This window comes from Camelus ferus, chromosome 7 (assembly GCF_009834535.1).
Source record: "Camelus ferus isolate YT-003-E chromosome 7, BCGSAC_Cfer_1.0, whole genome shotgun sequence".
In the NCBI taxonomy this organism is placed as follows: Eukaryota; Metazoa; Chordata; class Mammalia; order Artiodactyla; family Camelidae; genus Camelus; species Camelus ferus.
In genome coordinates, this window is record NC_045702.1 from 55720195 (window position 1) to 55739450 (window position 19256).

General features: G+C 32.1%; 1 protein-coding gene and 1 long non-coding RNA gene across 6 annotated transcripts in view; one reads left to right on the forward strand and one right to left on the reverse strand.

The window, feature by feature from the left end:
- LOC116664956 overlaps nt 1–19256 on the forward strand; it is a 104354-nt gene that overhangs the window by 83090 nt on the left and 2008 nt on the right. Inside the window, exon 5 of one of the 2 annotated variants that reach the window (XR_004321516.1) lies at nt 157–1944. The exons of the other annotated variant lie outside the window; for it this stretch is intronic. This is a non-coding gene — a long non-coding RNA (uncharacterized LOC116664956). Of the gene's footprint in view, nt 1–156; nt 1945–19256 lie in introns of those variants that run through there. 2 annotated transcript variants of the gene reach the window in all.
- PHF14 (PHD finger protein 14) overlaps nt 1–19256 on the reverse strand; it is a 139350-nt gene that overhangs the window by 42229 nt on the left and 77865 nt on the right. The window contains exon 17 of one of the 4 annotated variants that reach the window (XM_006187855.3): nt 2499–7194. The exons of the other annotated variants lie outside the window; for them this stretch is intronic. Coding sequence (XP_006187917.1) covers nt 7182–7194 — 13 coding nt within the window. The 3' untranslated portion in view covers nt 2499–7181. Of the gene's footprint in view, nt 1–2498; nt 7195–19256 lie in introns of those variants that run through there. 4 annotated transcript variants of the gene reach the window in all.

The following is a 19256-nucleotide window of genomic DNA, read 5'->3' on the forward strand; positions in this document are numbered from 1 at the left end:
TATAAGAAGGCTGAGATTTCTAGATAGCTTAGGGCATAGTCTTTCGAGCATGGAAACTAGTATTTCAGTCATCTTTAATGCGAAATTTAAAAAGAATCACATTCTTCGTTTCATCAAGAAAATCAAATATAATTTACTCTATCTTTGTCATTTCAGGGTCACAAGTATGAGTAACAGATGCTGCTACGTCTAACAGTGTGCCAGCCTTTTGTGTCTGGAAATGAGTACCATCAGTCTACTGTTCTGTTTAAATTCTTGTATTCAACCTTTGGCTTGAAAAATATCAGCCACTACTTTCTGATATTGTCAGTGTATTTGTCTAAGCAGTACTTTCCCCAACAGTAATTTGTTGTGGATTCAGAAACCAAATCACTTAAGACAATGCAATTGACAGTCAAAATAAGCATGAAAATGAGAACTACTGAGTTAGGTACATGGACTCAATATTGGTTAACTATAGTCTTGTGCTTAACTTCAGGTTTTTAAGCAAGTTCAGATTGCCAATAATCTGGGCTTTTGATAGGTAGAGTTATGGTATTAATGTTTTCCTAGTTCATATCAAATTACAGCCTAGTTACTGCATGTTGACTTTGTAAGACTGTCCTGTAATAACTTGCAAATTATGATTTCTAGTGTATAACTAGAGTCAAACACCATGATGAATATAAAGGTGAATCATAATTCATTACTTTTCACCTTCATGTACTGAGGTAGTTCTTGCTCATATACATATATATTTCCAGCTAATAAATTAAGAACAAGTTTCCTACACTGGTATAATTTGAATTTGCAGCTGATTTCAGTTAACTGTAAACTCAAGTTATCTTTTAGCTCAAGAATAAATGCAAAAGGCAAAAAAAAGACAGTATATGCTAGATTTGTTAGAAGATAATGTTGATGTATATGCCATTTGGAAATGGCTTAATCCTCAGTGATTTCTTCATTAGTGATACCTTCTAAAATGATTAGTCTGCAGGTGGAACTCATCTATTTGTGACGGGTCCCAGAGGAAAGGCACAATTTGTTTGTTAGTATCAGGATGATATGGGAGTTCTCCCAAATTCACCTACTGGTAAATGAAATGGTAATTCCAAAGCTAAATAGCAAAAAAGGGGTAGTTAATTCCCTTAGGAACTGCCAAAATTCAGGAGAGGAAAAAATGAAAAGAAAAAGAAATAATGCAATCTTGAAATTAATAGCTCTGCTAATAAACAAATATACAAATATAAACCCTTTCTAAAAATGACTAAAATTATTTCCATGTGGAAAAATATGGTTGTTTCTACACTAGAATATTTAAGTGAAAAAAAAAAAAGCTATAGCTTTATTTGCTGGTAACAAAAATATGCTGAATGATACAAGTGAACTACAGCAGAATTTGTAAGAATTAATGTATCACAGACAAACGTAAGAGACATCATTAAGAATTCTAGAAATAAAGAACAATTTAGTTGGTAAAAATATTGGATTACTTATTTCATGCACACACACACCACTTTGTAAACTTTAGCAAAATTTTGTCACCCAACAAATTATGGCTAAGTTACAAATTTAGATCATTTTAAAAACTCAAAAATCAGAAACTCATAAGGATCTGCAGTCATTCTGCTACCTAAAAGCGGAAATAGAGTAGAAGTAATTATTGATCAAATTATTATTTCTGACCTTTACCTCTACTTTTTACATTTACTTGGAAACACATAATTGCAACACATAATATAGTACATATTTATCAAAATAGTGAATAAAATGTTTTAAAATCTTGTGCAAAAGCAGTCACTGACCCACAAAAGTATGGTGATATAACACAATATACTTTATTAAATAACACAAATGTCCATGTAGTAAAAACAGACTATCATAATATACCAATAATACATATATTATAGGAAGGCAATGTTTTAAAATATTAAATGATAATATAAAACTAACCTATAAAGAAACACTATGATTTTTTTATTAAAATGAAAACTGGATGCTTAAAGAAGTATCCTTTAAACATCTAATAAAATTGTATACATTAACATTTATGCATTCTAAAATTACAATTTTAACTGAGATAAAATAAACCCCATATATAAGAAAAGGAAACCTGATTGTTTAATTAGATTCATACAACTTCCTAGGCATCAGATTCATAATGGATACAGATGTAAGTAATAAAGCAGCTATATATATATATATATATATATATATATATATATATATATATATATGGTCTTTCACACACTGATTTAATAAAATGCAGGGACCAAGTAAATAGTTCTATTTGTATTTAAAATACTTACTTAGCATATGGTTAAGTATAGCACCCTAGACAAAGAACAGGAAGAAAATGATTTATGTTCATATGTCCTATGATCCACAGAAGCAATCAGTCATATTTACCTGATTACTCAGAATATGCATACAAGTAAAAAGAAACAACTGATTTATTTCTGTCTACGCCTAAGAGACAGACCAGTGTTCCAAAGGGTTTCTTAAACTCCCTTAATTTCCAATTGATAATTCTCCCTAGGAGAGCACATGAAATAACTACTTTTTTTAAACTAACAAAAAAAAAATTAAGTGTACCTCCTATAAAAATAATTTATATCCAGATGATAAGCTAAATTCCAGGAAGAAGAGAAGTCCATAAGATGGGACTGGAAAATGATGTACATATTATTTTATAATCAAGTTGATCCATAATCACAGCTATTTTTTTATGTCAATGAACATTTTACTTAGATCCCTTCCAAGTCTATATAGAGTGAAATAAAAGAACTGACTCTGAAAATGTATACTATTTCATCTGTTCACTTAAAAAACACACAACTAAATGTCAAGAGAAGTGATAGGTTGGATTTTCTTACTTTTTCATCATTTCTAAGTGAAAAGTCTATACAAGAAAGATCAAAAGAATTGGTCTTGGATCTTGACCTTACATAAAATCTTACTAGCACACGTACACAAATGTATTAACCAAGTAGTGACAGATTCTTACATTGAACAGTAGCCAATTATTTCAATTACTCATTTTAACAGATGGAGAAAATGCAGGATTGTGGCCCGTGAGTTAAATCACTTTTCAAAATAATACAAGCTTGCACAAAATTCTGCATTCTATCAATATTAGGATAACATTTAATACCAGTAACGGCAAAGTTTATTCCTTATATTTTACAATAATTTTAGTGCAAATCACCTACATGAGCATTCTCTAAACAAAATAATTAGAAAATGTCTTTTATATCATATTTCACAAATAAAGACTAATGTGGAGGTCTTGAACATATTTTCATTAATGCTACTATAGACTTTTATCACATGCAGTAATGAATGAATGAGTGGTAAGAAAGACAAAAATATCTTTTACATATAAAAGTGTATTAATTGGAAAAAATATGTGGATAATTATTGAAATCCAAATTCATCTTTAATGATCGCTTAAATAAAGGGATCAATTCAGTTAGCTACATCTATAGCGGCCAGGTCAGAAGCTTAAACGTGAAATGAAAAACTAAAACATGAAGCAAAAGAATTCATAGAAAAATACACAATGAGGCCAAGTACCTCTTCACAGCATGAGAGAACGATTAGACATTTCCATACCTGAAACACGTCTGCTCTGTTCTTTAATAAACTGATCTCCATCTGCTCATGCCCTTGGAAATTTTTCAGCAGTACAACCTGCTGTGCTCAAGCCCCACATAACTTTGTATTTCCCTGTTCATAATTAACTAATTATGCTCTAATCAATAGTGTAGATCTTGATTTACAATGTAAATCAGATAAATGAGTTAATGGCTGGGGGTCAGTCTCATTTTATTTACAAAGCCCGGCGTGAGCATCCAATTTCATTATTATCTTATGTACCTCTGAACAGCAGTGAATCTTATCAGCAGGACCGCAGAAAGTCTCAAGAGTACTGGGAGAAAAAGGCATAGGTTTTTATAAAGAAAGCATTTGCAAAGCATGTCCATCTCAAAAATATTTTTAATCACAATGCTTATTAGTATTATGTAAATTGACAAAGTGCTGTCTCAGACAGGTAGGAAAAAATTTCTGCCTTCATATGCCATGTAACTCTAAAGTTGAGTCTCTTAAATAGGTTTCAATTGCCAAAATTGATTTCAGAAAATTAAAAAAAAAATTTTAATGTTAATATTTCCATTCTGCTAGAGTCCTTCTGAATTCTGTGAATAGATTTTGGTGAAATAGTAATGAAATATTCCCATATTGTGAGTCAAGTAAAATAGTGGTAAGTTTTGTCAAATAAGAAATATTTGGTGTTTAAAAAGGGTGGTTTCATTAAGTAATAGGATGTAAAAACAGGGAAATGGGATGAATGTTAATATTCTTATTACTTATTGATTAGCAATCTATTTTAACATCATAAATGTAAAATCAGATACACATTCAAGAAAGACATGAATAACAATTATATATAAGTGATAAGTATCATTTACAAACTTGAAATGGATAATGGTTAAAGCTAAATTTTGTTTTCATGTTAAACATAACCCTCATCTCAAATTTTTTCTTAACAAAGGAATTAGTGAATTATGGACAAAGGCTACTATGTTCCTTGATTCATTTCTGTACCTAAAATAGTGCTGTCCCCATAACAGGTATAAAATAAACATTTGTTTCACTGAATTTATGTATAATGGAGAAGTTGTACTGTATGTGCTGTAGATGAAACTACTATAAACTTTTATCTAGAAACAAGTATTTTTGAAAATTTAAGGGCCCTTTGAAGGAGATGAAAGCCATATTCAACCAATGTCAACCACAACATAGTGATTCTTTTAAAAATATTATATATTAATAGTTCTCAAAGTGGTGTCCCTCGTCAGCAGCAGCAGCATCACTTGGGAACTTGTTAGAAATGCCAGTTTTCAGGCCTCATCCCAGACCCACTGAATGAGAAACTGCAGGGAGGAGGAGGAGGTAGTAAAACGGGCAGGACGAAAATAAGGAGCAGAAGAGGGCAGCAATCTACTTTTTAACAAATCCTTCCTGTGACTCTGATGCACTACAAAATTTGAGAACCACTACTATATACTGCATGTCATCCTTCCTGTATTTCAGGGTCATTTAATTTCCTTCCTGATATTTCAGTGTGTTTTTTCCTTTCCCTATTACATGACAAACATCATTGACCTGTTGGGCTGTTTTCTCTTACATGTGTCTGTGAAATATGAAATATTTATTGTGTATTTCCTTAAGTACACATTAATATCTCCTTTGAATAGCAACTGGACCAATTACAAAAAACAGCTAATTCATTTTACACTATGGAAATATGAGAGTTTAGAAGATTATCAGGAGAAAGTGTTTTATTCTACTCTCTTCGAAAGTTCTACTCCAGATACACATTTGCAGGACCAATGAATGATCTTATGAATTAAGAGGTTTATATTTGTGACATGTGACAAAAATTCTTAGGTCTAGCACCAAATATGGAACAGCATATCCACAACTGACGTTTAAGGTGGAGAATGATGATAATATGGCACTCTTAATAGAACCAAGTGGAAAGGATTCTGATTAATAGTGATACCAAAACCACAAGATTTAATGATTTCTCAGAAAATCTAAAATAAAATGACCATTAGTAATTTCTCACCATATATCAAAGGAGGGCCAGGTCCTAATGCACTAGTATATTCTTTTAAGAAAAAGGCAATCTGTCATTTTTCTTAAAATCAGTTGGAGTTAAGCAACAATAATAATTACCAACTTTTTCTTAAGCTTATGCAGTGACAAGTGAACTTATTCTTAAGAAAGAGCCTATTGGTTTGCTATAGCTCATTAATATTTTTCCTCCAATAAGAGTTTTCAATAAGTTAATAATCTCAGTTTATACATGTTTTATATAAATATTACTTTTATAAAACATTCAATAATATGGTACCTTACTATAACTATACACTAGTAGCATACAGCAACTTTATATTTACACTTGCTTTTGATTATCTGTAACATTTCCTACTCTATTCCTAATATTTAAACTATTTTTAAATTGCCAATGTACCTGAAAAGATATCCAAAACAACATTTATAAATCAGGGCATTCCAAGAGACATGTTGACAATTTACATGTATAATGTGCATTTCAATTTCTGCAAAGAGTCTCTTCTAAATCAGTTCAAGATGGAGTGATGAAATATTCAACATGTTTCTGTCGTTGACTTAAAACTGGATCATTAAAGCTTGAAGATCAAATTTTAATTCTGTAAACCTTTGGAAAGATACAGATGTTGATGAAGATCTTTCAGCTGGCAGGTTATATATAGTCAATAAGCTCTGTATCTCTCTCCTTATTTTGCAACCTCATTCAAGGTTGAGAAAAAAAAATCACACTAAACAGAGAAAGTTCGTATTAAATCAATAAAGACTGAATAAATTTAGGTATTACTAAGACTATCTAGAGATAAACACATATATTCTTATTTATGAGCTTAAAATCTGAAGATGTAAAAATTGCATGCTAACAATATTACTGCTTTCACACTAGGACTGATGAGTCAAAAGTAGAGTGCTATATGCTTTCACAAGTCTTTCACTTTTGCTGAATATTATAAATAGAAGTAACACTTAATATAGAGTCTATAGTTGTTTCCCAATGCAGAATTTCGTATATGAATATATGTATTAAGTTGGATGAGACAGAATAGCAGACTAATGGAATGCATTGTCTTTTTTGTTTGTTACTAGATTTGTTCAACAGTGAGTAGCACATAGCATGTAAGTCCCACAGGCTTCCATAACTCTTCAGTAAGTCCAAACACTGTATATCATTCACCAAAGAAGCAAGAGGGGAAGACATTACTTAATAGAACAATTCTGACAAGACATTATCTAGTATTTTTTTTTAACAATGCACATATCAAATGTTTCTGATTAGTGCAAAAGAAAAAAGAAAGAAGAAAAAAAGAAAAGAAAAGAGAAGAATCCAGGCAGGCAAATTTAACTGCCTTGTCAGTCCAAGGAACAAACCAATCAATTACAGTCTATCCAAACCTGACAAGCAAAGGCAACTTTTTGCAGTGAAAGGTTATGGGAAGGACAAGATAGCTGTTCTCCTTTACTGTATGTACTCTATTGAGGGTGTTATCCACATTTTTAAAATCACACTTATAAAAGAGGTTTCCAGGATTGCCTCCGAGGATGAGCTGTGGCAGAGTTGGGTCTCATGAAGGGTATCTACACAGTAAAGTGATAAGAAAAGAACATTAACATTTAAAGATCACAGCAGCTCTCCACTATGTCTTACGAAACATACTAATAGTACCACAGTAGATTCAAATAACATGTAATCTAGTCCAAAAAGAAAGATACCCTAAACCTAAATGCCATGATCTTGTAAAGGTTCTTAGTAGTTTAAGTGGAACTTTTTTACCATTTGAAACATTGAGTTGCCTCCTCTTGTATTATTTTTAGTTGTCAAAATAAATATCTTACTAAAACAAAAAAGAAAATATAAAAATGATGAAGGGTTTGTATTTACATTAGCAAACATGTAGTTCGATTTATAAATGATTTTAAAGATAGCAGTGTGCTACTTTTTTCATCAAACATGGCAATTTAACAATACCTAAGAAAGCATGCAGCTGTGCTGAAACAAGCACATCTAATCAGTAGGCTACAGGACTGGTTCCACTCAACTATGGAGTCTCAGGGAGAAAATTTTCAGGTGGGCTTATCCCCTGGACCTACACTGCCTTCCTTATTTAAAGACTATATTAGAAATGTTTGGTTACAGTTATGAAAAGTATACCCCTAATTTGCTATTTTAGTGATCTGTGCAATAAAAATGACAAAGAGTATACCTCACTGTAAAGGCCTGGTCATTCACTGATGACAAATACACTAATTCTGGCCAAACTTTCAAAACTCATTCACCTGCATTTATTTTTCCAAACTTTCTTTAGTGTTTCTTGTCTTTATTTTCCTATTGGCTCATATTTTCAGAGGAGAAATTTTAGGTGCCTAGTGATTAACTTTTTTTGACTGTGTTAAACATAAACATTATTTCCTTCAGAAATTTATTTCTGTGTAGATGAGGTGAAACTGCCACACATCATAGAAAAGTTTGTTTTAATACGTAACTATTAGATGTGTTCAATGCTTCTAAGTTTCACTGAGAAAAAGAAAGTGAAAAGTGGCATAATCACAGACAAATAAAGCACTGCTGAGAAGAGCTACCATGCCAAACTGAATAACCTCCAAAGAAAGGGAAAACAAAACTGTACAAGAAAAAAAAATAACGTGAAACATAGTTTTCAGAGAAATGTACATATTAACATATGAGAAATAAATACAATAGTTGAATTCCCTTGTTGAATAACAGGGAAATAGGAAGAACTGAATTCCCTTGTTGAATAGTCACGTGATAACTTTTCTCAGTGATTCAGTCTCTTAAGTGATCAGCTTTATGCACATTCTGAACCTAATATTCTGAGAAGCACTTTGCAGGTTAAGCACTACTAGGTAAGCATAATCCAAGAGGAAGCAACCACATTGTTGACCAAAGAAGTACATTTAACTGTAAATTACATGCACAAATGATAGAGACTAGCAAACAACCCAAAGATATATTTGTATTTAACTTTGATAGGAATTTGAATATAGATACATTAGATATCATAGATATCTGATTTAAACCCTAATTAAATCTAAATTTAACTTTGAAAAAAACTAAAAAGCTATCACTAATACTCCTCCACCCTAAAATTTCACTTAATATTCCGAATTTCCCTTTAAGCCAGAATAAACAATGTGACTTGTTTTGGCTGCTACCTTCCAGGGACAAAAGACTACATGGTCTTTCATATCAAAAATCAAGTCTTGGCTTTGCATTTATTCCATATGCTCCTAGTTACAATTAATGTAGAAAAAGGGAAATTAACTATTTTCAAAGGGCTTCCTTGATGTGAGTGAGCACCAGTGGTCTGTATCTTGTTTAGCTGGAACTCCCTGGCAAGAAGCAGCATCTATTTTTGCCCAAAGTGAAATATGCAAAAGCAGTGCAGTGTGGTAAGGCAGTATGACTAATGATTAGAGCATTTTAGCTACACAGTCAAGACTGCCTAGACTCAAAACCCTAATTCTACCACTTTCTAGTTGTGTGATCTTAGACAAGTAATACTTCTCTGTTTCCTTGCCCATAAAATAGGGCTAAAATCAGTATCTGGCTAGTTGGACTTCCCTTGAGGATTACATGAGATAAAATATGGAAAGCGCTAGCACATTGGCCCCTAGCAAGAACTCTATAAATCTCAGCAACTAATATGAAGAACAGAAAGTTTACCAAACACTACAGTAGTATTTTTTGGGAGGTTAAGAAAGTATATTCTAATACATAATTTATATAATACAATTTCAATATATAATTGGAATAATTTCTATTTCATGATGCTCACTGCCTCTGTACCTCAGTCTTCTAATCTCCAAAATGGAGATGTGCATACCTCACAGGACTGCTGCTAAAAACTGAAGGAGATAATACATTTAGAGAGCAGAGAACAGAGTCTGGGATAAGTATCTAACATTAGCATTATTTTAATTCCCAATTTATAAAGATTTTAATATTTCTCTGGGGTTTAATTAAAATGTTAAAAATATGAGATTTTTACACATTATGTAGATTCTTATACATTATTACCTAGATATCCAAATCTATCATCAACTGCAAAATTTTTATCCAATCTTATCTACAAATTAATTTCACCTCTAATTTCATTAATATGTCTATTTCATACATCCAAAACTATACAAAACCAATACAAATCAAAGTCTTATTATAGGAGGAACAAGATGTCTAAGCGAAAAAAGAAAGGAAAAAAACAGAAAAAAAAAGTTGGTTTCTAATATTAGAAATTGTTTTATATGATTCCAAGGATTGTAATTATGGAGAAGAGATATGTTAGCTCACTTGGAGAAGGAAACTGCCAATGGTCAGAGCTGCTTGGAGAGGGAATGGGCTGGCTATACATTTCCATCCCTGCCAGTAACTATTTCCTCTCTCTTAGTAGTGATACTGAGCAGATGATTCAAGTGTCAAATGGATGGTAGGATTACAGACTTTGAGATCCTTTTCAGGACTGTATTTGTTTTGAAATTGCTTGAGCTACGAAAGTTACAAAATTTGAGAAAAAATGAGGTTGATGCCTTCATTCTATAGATGAAAAAATGATTATAATGGTAATGTAATTCAAATTCATTAATCTAGCCAGTAGCAGAACTGTGGCTAGAGTCCCAGTCTTTCTAAATAACTGAATATATAATAGATAATTCCTTTTGTGTAAGTAAACATTAATACGCTATAATAGAAAATAAGTTTAAAATTATAAAAAATAAATTTTACTGAAAAACAAATGAGTGAAACAAGAAATATTTCATTGCTATATATGCTTAAAATCATAATGTTTACTATTCTAAAACTGTGTACTCCAGAAATACCACACTTCACTATGTAATTAATGGTTACTATGTTCAGGCTTCTGTTTTCGTTAAACACAATTTACTCGTCCATGATGCATTTATTTTAAAAAGAAAAAAAATTTTAATTCAAGCACTGATAAGAAAAATATGTATAAATTGTACTAAGTTACTTAAAGGTTTAGTGTTTTAATATATATTTGAAAGTCAAAGAATGTCATATTAAATACTAAATGTGTGAGGCAGGTTAGCCATTCCACAAGTCTAACAAAACCATCAAATCAACTTAATTATTAAGAAAAAAAATACTCAGTAAACATCTTCTTTTTAATCTCAATTTATCAGAATACCACCTTAATAAGAAAAATTCAGTGGCAGCTAGGCCTCTCTATATTTATAATCCAGTAACTTTAAATGCATTCTGAAAATTTCTAATTCAACACACTAAAAAGAAACCCCTAATTCCCTAGGATGCCATTCACCTATTGCATTATGTCTCCAAAAAATAAAAAAATAGCCACTAAACTTTCTGTTATTGGTATTATCATTCTTTCTAATTAGTTATCTTAAAGTCGGCTAGTTTGGTTTAACACTCTCCTTTCTCTCCTCCCCATTTCGGTTAATCATGTGCTGTAACCTCTAGCATGAATTTATGGTTCCTGGATCAGTCTAATCCTTTCCATTTATTTTACCATCAGTCTGAAAGTTCCAAGCCTCCAAACTGGTCTATCTCCAGCTGCCTATTTAGTCATCAAACAGGCCACCACAATATCAATCTCCTGAAGTACCATTCTGTCACTTCTCACCTTCAGTGAATCCCCATTAGGACTCTTAAATTCGTTAGTCTCAATCCAGGCTCCAAAATACCTTTAACCTACATCACACATGACTCCAACGATCCCACCCTATATCTCTGTTCGTATTTGTCGTTCATTCTCTTGCAAGGATCAGTACCTCCCATCTCAAACTTCTGAAACCTATTCATACTTCAAGATCCAACTTAGATGTCACCCTGGTTTATATGAAGATCCCTCCCTCATCCTTTTAGGAATATTCCCATCATCCTCTAAATTCTTATGTCTCATATATCCTCCATATACCAATTTGATGGATGAATAAATGAATGGATTTTAATATCCTTAATAAGTATTAAATAGGTTTGAAAATTAATTTGATGAGAATAAACAGGGGGATCTTATTTTTTTTAAAATAGAGAAAAATAGATTCCATAATTTCTTTACAAATGAAAGCTTTTTGAAAAGTACAAAGAAATCTTTGGACAGTCAGCTTTCCTTTTAAGAAGATCTGCATTTACAGGCCATGTCACAACAAGGTCCTTGATATAATCAGGTGATTTTTCAATTCTTTAATAATTGACACAAATGAGCAACCTGACAAAAGAAATGGATCTGGAAGATTTCAGTCACTTAAAAAGAAAGCTATTGACTGATGTAATTTCACTTGGATGTGACTGAATCCCATTGATTTAGTCTTTCCTAGGCCTATCTTCCTTGTGCAGCTGTCTGTATCCATCTGATTTACTGAGCAATTACAGGGAGTGCCTAACAATTTCATTCAAAGCACAACTCCTCCTCCACTTGCTATTATTTGGAGAGAACATACTTAAAGAGTTATTTTTATGTAGTTCAATCTATCAATTCTCACAGTGCTCAACTGGCTAAATCACACTTAGGGCCCTGGGCTTTATGTATTACTTTGCATCAGCAAAATCACACACACACACACCCACACACACACCCACACCCACACACACCCACACCCACACACGATGCAAGAGAATGCACAATTTTACACTAAAGCCATATCATACACTTTAATAGTATAGTCATGAGGTAATAATCAGTTACCTTAACACTTTTCTCAAACTTGCCTTAGTATTTTAGGAATACGGAAATACATTAAGCACCTCATTTAAAAATGTTCCCAGAGTTCTGAAGTTCAACTTTTTAGCAAACCATGGAGTGTTCAGATAGATTCAAAGGAAAGCCATAAAGAATTATACAACTGATAGAGTACCTATGAAAGAAAGGCTGCTGAAACTCGGTTAATCACTTTTTAATTTTTTCTAAATTTCTGTCACTTTCATTCACCAAAGAATTAAAGTAAGGGTATAATAAAACAAACTGGTTAAAAAACAACATACCCTTGCCTAGGATAGAATTAAATATCATAATAACCAATTTGACTAAATGAAAATAGGTACTATTTTGGAAAGAGAGAATAAATTCTGGAATTGATAGTTTAATTTTCAGATAATAACACATGCAAGGAAACAAAGATCACAAGAACCTTCTTTTCTTTCTTTTTAACATGCAGTTTTAAAGAGAAAAAAGTCCAGATTTAACAGTAAATAAGTCTTTTGAAACATCTGTTAACTTTTTTCTGTGTTCTAGCTTCTATTTCTACAAATAAAGTTAGTATAAATCAAAAATGTAGCTGATAAAAATAACTGTCAAGATGAAGACAATCTAATTCCAAATCTAATTCTTATCTTAGAGTACTACAGATTAAGCAATGAAGTATAAAGAGAGCAATGTTATATATATCTTACGAATATATGTTTATATATTATATATTCATATATAAAATAATAGTTTTCTTATTTATCAATACAAAAAAAGATGCTTAATAAGACTGAAAAACTTGCCCACAGATAACATGTCTGTTTGATATCAGTAAGTCACACATGGTTACCAAAAATTGTTTTCAGGGATTTAAGACAGCCAAACTTAAGAATAAGAAGGTTTAGGAAATTTAAAAAGTGAACAATTTTAGATATGGGATATAATATTTACCACTATAATGGGTACAAAATTTTAAAAGATGTGACTGTGAAGATTAAAGCTCAAGAAATGTATGAAGAATTAAATTGTGTATCAGTTACACTGAAGTGACCAGATTAAATGAATAAAAGGTCACAGAGTAAAAGTAGGTGTCACAGAGGGAAATATGGAAGCCCAACGACACACAGTGACATGACCCTGCAAACGGTTTAGTACTTCAAGTATTTAAACAATAAAAAGACTTCTAGAGTTAATCCGGAAGGAGCTATATTCTTCAAAACCGCAACTAAAATGATGAATGGTCCAGATGCTAGCATAAAAGCTTAAAAGTATTCACATTTCATTAAAAAACTACTGTCAATAGGGTATGTAAAGGCACAACTGTGCACTATAATAGGCTCTTTAAAAAGAGTAGGATTATTATAAGAACTTACTTACACAGAACTGGAAGAAACATGATAATGAACACTAATGTCAAGAGGTCTGGGTTCCAAGCCTAACTCACACTAACCAAGTGATCTTTCACAAACTATCCATCCAATAAATTACTGAAACATTACAGCATGCCAGGTTTTAACTTGGCTATTGAAATATAAAGATAAGTAAAACTCTTCTATCAAGTTCACAGTCTGATGGGGGTGGGTGGTCAGATAAACAAAAGTATAAGATTCTAAATAGGAGAGGTTCAATATAGAGTGACAAGTATTAGCACAGATGCCTACATAAACTGCCAATGAGGCATATCGGATAGACAGACTCTGGTCAGTAGAAGAGAGGGAGTAAGGGAACAATTAACAACAAAAAAACACTAACAGAGGATTAAAGCAAGTGTTAAAAGGTAAGCAGAAATTTATCAGGCAAAGAATATGAGAAATAAAATTTGAGGCAGAAGGAAAGTAGAGAGGAATTTTTAAAAAGAGTATGTCAGAAAATCCACATAGTTTGGTACAGCTGGAGTAAAAGACACTTGTGGATAAGTGACAGGGTTTGAGAGTTTCCTGGAGATCCTCTGAAAGGACTTAAGCAAACAGGGGAGTAATATGATACAGAAAGAGGGCTATGGATGCATTAAGTGGAGAAAACAGGGAGCTTACAAAGAGAGAGAAATTTGAGAACATTTTCTGCAAAAGCTCAAACAAGACAGTAGGAAGGGCAAAACTGAGGCAGGAGGAGTGAAGCAGCAGAGTGAAGGTACAGACTGCTGTAAAATGTAAGGAATTGATAATTTATATACTGAACCTGAGATGCCTGTGGAATCTCAATTGGAGATGTTTTGCTAGGCATCTGGCTATACCAGTCAGAAACTTAAATGGAGAGAGTCTGACTAGAATTAAAAATATGGAAGTACTTTGCATTAATGAGAAAACAGAAGACATGTCAAAGATGAGATCACCAAGGACTGTGTAGAATGAAAAAATGTCCTTGGACAGAATGTTAAGGAACAGTAACACGTGCAGTGAAGGCAGAGGTAGAGAAGTCTATAAAAGGACCGTCCAGAGAGATAGATGTCTAAGAGAACGCCATGTCTTGAAAGCCAAAGGAAAGGAATCAACTGAGAAGAAACTGAAGATCTCTATAGAAAAGTCAAGGAGGATGGGATCAAGGGCACTAGCAGAAATGTTAGCTTTAGGAGGAAAAGGGAACACCTTTCCTACAGCACTGTTAGGAAAAGAGGAGAGGGAAGGGTGGTGGAAGAGAGATGACCATGGGTATCAATACGTTTATGTATGTTACAGGTTCCACGCCAGGAAGGTTAGGCATTTCTGCCTGATGGTTCTGTTTTCTATATGAAGCAGGAGATGAGGTTATTTGTTAAAGATGAAGGAGGCAGAGAAGAGGTGGTGAGATAAAGAGCATGAGAAATATGGAAACAGGTGCTGTTGGAAATTAAAAGGTCAAACTGACTAGGAAAATATGGAAGGATTGCCAGACAACACTGAGGGCCTAACTGATAATAATTAGGTATGTTTAAAATATACATATACACCAATGAGTTATTTACACCTCAGTAGACATATCGTGTCACCCTGTTTAGTATTTCGTTGCTTAACTAAGTGAAGATGTGCACAAAAACTTATTTAGGTCACCTTTAGTGTCTTTTTTGAGGAGGAATTTTGGTGTTTATTTCAACAATATGTTCTTCCTAGGCAATGGTAGTTTCTGAGGAAAGGTTCATGTTAAGTTTTTGTAAGCTGTGGTCAAGTGATCATAGCCATGTTTTTAATAGTTACTTAGCGTGTGATCAAATAGGGCTCTATATATACATTAAATTCATATAATTAACTTACTTACAATTTTGTAAAAAAATTTTGTGTTTTACTCATAATCCTACCATACTAAAAAAATACTACGGTCATTTCTTGTTCCCTTACAATCTCTAGCTATACATATATAACAATTTAGTAGCATATACTTATCTTCTAAAATAGGTTTCTTCATTCCTATGTAATTATCTTATAATCGATAAAAGAAGGTAAGTGATATTCTTTGTGCTACTGATGTGCTATAGTTTATCATCCCTCTCCTGCACAACGTTTAAGCTGTTTTTATTCTGGGATTTGTGTGTTTTTGGTGTGGGTAATTTTCCTACTATGAATATGGTTTAAAATGTTCTTTAAATAGCTTTTTTTTCTTTATATATTTCTTTGTGATAAATTCCGAGGAAGATTATTACAATAAGAATATATATATAACCAACACAATGAAAACAGTAAGAAAATCTATTTTTTCCTTAAAATGAAAATGTGAACTTGTATGTAAAATATACAATATTTACAAATTTATAAATTAGATACTTTCAAATGCCTGAAAATCAAAAATATTATGTTATTTTCATTGTTAGTGTTTGAATCCATTTAGCAATTTATAAAATACTGATTTGTATACATGTGTGCAGGTATGTGTGTGACCAATACAAATTTCCTTCTGCAGTTAATAACAATCTTGCAAAGTTAAATTTTATACTGAATGAAACAAAGTAAGCAGTATTCTACCAGAAATTAAAACTTGTAAAATTACATCCTACAAATAATAATTACCCTTGGGTGACTTTATGTAAGTTTGAAGATGTATATTTTCTTTTTTCTTTTCTTTTTGCCTCCATTCAACTTTTGGAAATCATCAAATTTTCCTAAGCTATTCATAGCTGATTTTCTTATTACATATTTAGTTAGAATGCTTGGCCAGTATCAGTAAAGAGTACTAGAGTTAGAATCTTATAGGTGTGTCTATGCACGTCTCACACATACACACATACAGGCACACACAAATGAAGCTATGAACATGAATGAAATAACCTACAGATTAATTACCAAGTGGGACGGGTAATAAGAGTCAAACAGGTAGCTCGTAGACATAATTCATGTCAGCAAGAGGCACTTAAAAGATTAAATGCATGGATAAAAAAACACCTTAGACATCAATCACTGCAGTGAAGAAAAAGACTATGGCACTTTATCAAAATACCTGTATCAAAAAACACAGCAAACAAATGAACAAACAAAAAAATAGGTGAAGAAAGAAACCCAGTGTCTTTTATTGCCATGGAATTACCCCAGGAAGCCAAATTAGGATTTCTCAACCTGTAACAAATTTCTTTCAGATTAGAATGAAAAGGAGGCCCAGACTGTTGCACATTACAAAACAAAGTATAGCCTTATTTCCTCTATTCTGACAAAAATTAGGGCATCTAACTTAACTGACTTTGTATTACCGAAGTAGATAAAATTAACAAAAACTAACGGTAAACATACATATTTTCTGAGTAAAGTTGATCCAGATTTCAATGAATTAGGTACTATCCCTAGAAATACAAGAAAAATGTTATGGGTAATATCTCATTAAAAAATTTAAATGTATCTTAACTCATAGAATAATACATCCATGAAAAAAAGATGACTTTAATTACTATACAAATTATATTAAAATAAAGACAAAAACTACAACCCCAATCTAAACAAGGCTTCAATATTTTGTATATAAAAATAACATAACTAAGCTAACTTTCCACTAATGTCTGATGACTGTCACTCAATATATTAAACTGAGTCTGGGAATATTAAAATTAACTTTATTAATATATGATACTTACACACTAAAAATCATGGATTGACCAAAACATATAGACTAAATAAATGATTGAAAAGCTCTCATTCCACAGAAAAATAGAAGATCATTTTAGATAAGAGAGTATAACATAAAGACAAGGCAAGATGGTACAAAAGTAACAAGTTTTAGGAAGGAGAACTAGGTTATCTGAAGCTGTGAATAACTGATATGAAGATAAAAAGATAGACTGAGGTCTATCTTGGAGGGCCTTATAAGCCATGTTTTAAACTCTAGATTTACTTTGTAAGAAGTGAGAAGCATCTGGACAAATTTAAGTACAGTATGAATGAGTTCATTCAGACAACTAGATGGAGACTGGAGACTTTAAGCTAGTGAAGGTGCTGGTTACTGTAATAGAGTAAGAGAGAGTGGATAACAACATATAACTTCTACATATTTTTATTCATTTAATCCTCACAGCAATTCTATGAGGTGGGAACGATTATTATTCCCAGTTTATAAATGAGGAAACTAAGACACAGAGATTATATAATCACCTCAAAGTCAAAACCAGTAACTGTTGGCTGAGGATTTGAACCCAAATAATCTGGTCCCCAAATTCAAGTATTTTAATCACTGTTTTCCTACTGACAAGAACTAGAGGAAAACACTGAAACTATGAAAACCAAAAGCTTTAAAAAGAAATGATGATCACCAATGTTAAATGCTGAAACAAAACCAAATACGAAGAATACTTAGGAAATTGTAAAAGGCCACTGAATTCAGCAATTCAGAGTCCACCAGTGACTTTTTCAATGGAAACAATAATTTTTGCCTTCATAATCAATCACCAGACATGGATTCAACTTCCTCAAGGTCCAAAACACTATACGAAAGGTTACAACATTAACAAGTAGCTTCAACATGCTTTAAAATTTCCAGTCTCAATATTTAAAAATTAACAAAATAGAGTCTCTGAAAAACAAATTATGTTTTTAAGTCAACAAAAGAAGTATGACATATACTAGTAAAGCAAAATAACGTTTTTACATTAGACTAATGCACAAATTTAAAAATTATTTTTAAATGGCATAGTACCTCATCAGATCTTTAAAAGTATTGCAAGTAAAACTTGGCATAGATCATCTAAAGGGCAAAGAAAAGTAATATGCACTGCCTGCCTTGGTAATGCTTGAGATACCAGCTGGCTATTTCATAATAACACATCAGATTAGTTTTTTCAGATATAAATATCACAACATATAAAAATTAAAATCTTGATTTTGCAGAAAGTGCCATTAACAAGCAAAGCACACATACAAACACACATACGAGAACTTGAAGGAAAATATCTGCAGCTTGTACAAAGATATGTGATAAATTCATCATTTTTTAAAAAGGGAAAATACCTCAATAGGTAGAGGCACAGGATATGGAAAGATAGCACATCGGTGAGAAAATCCAGATGGGTAATCAAAATATGAATAAATGCTCAATCTCACAGGCAGTCACAAAATTCAGTCAAACCACCAATTTCTGCCCACCAGATTGTCAAAAATTTATGTAATATCCTCACATTCATATCTATTAGGAAATAAAGTAACAATATCTATTAAAATGTAAAATATGCAGATAATTTGGTCTAGTAAACTCACTTTGGGATAGAAATCAAGCAGAAAAAAAATGAATTCCAGCTATAGGGAAACACTACAATGTAATTATGGTACATCTACATTATGATATATTTTGTACCTATGTTCTGTATTTACTGAAAAAGTCCGTTATGTGTCCTCAAGTTAAAAAAAAAAAAACAAGTTTCATAGTAAAGCGTATAATAGCTATAGAAGGGAGAGAGGGAGGAGGCCAGCCAATGAGCCCTGAGTATTTTGTCTGCATTTAGAAGAAATCAGTATGGATGATAATACAGTAAACTATGATGTCTGTTACCTCAAACGGGCAGGATTTTGAGTAAGT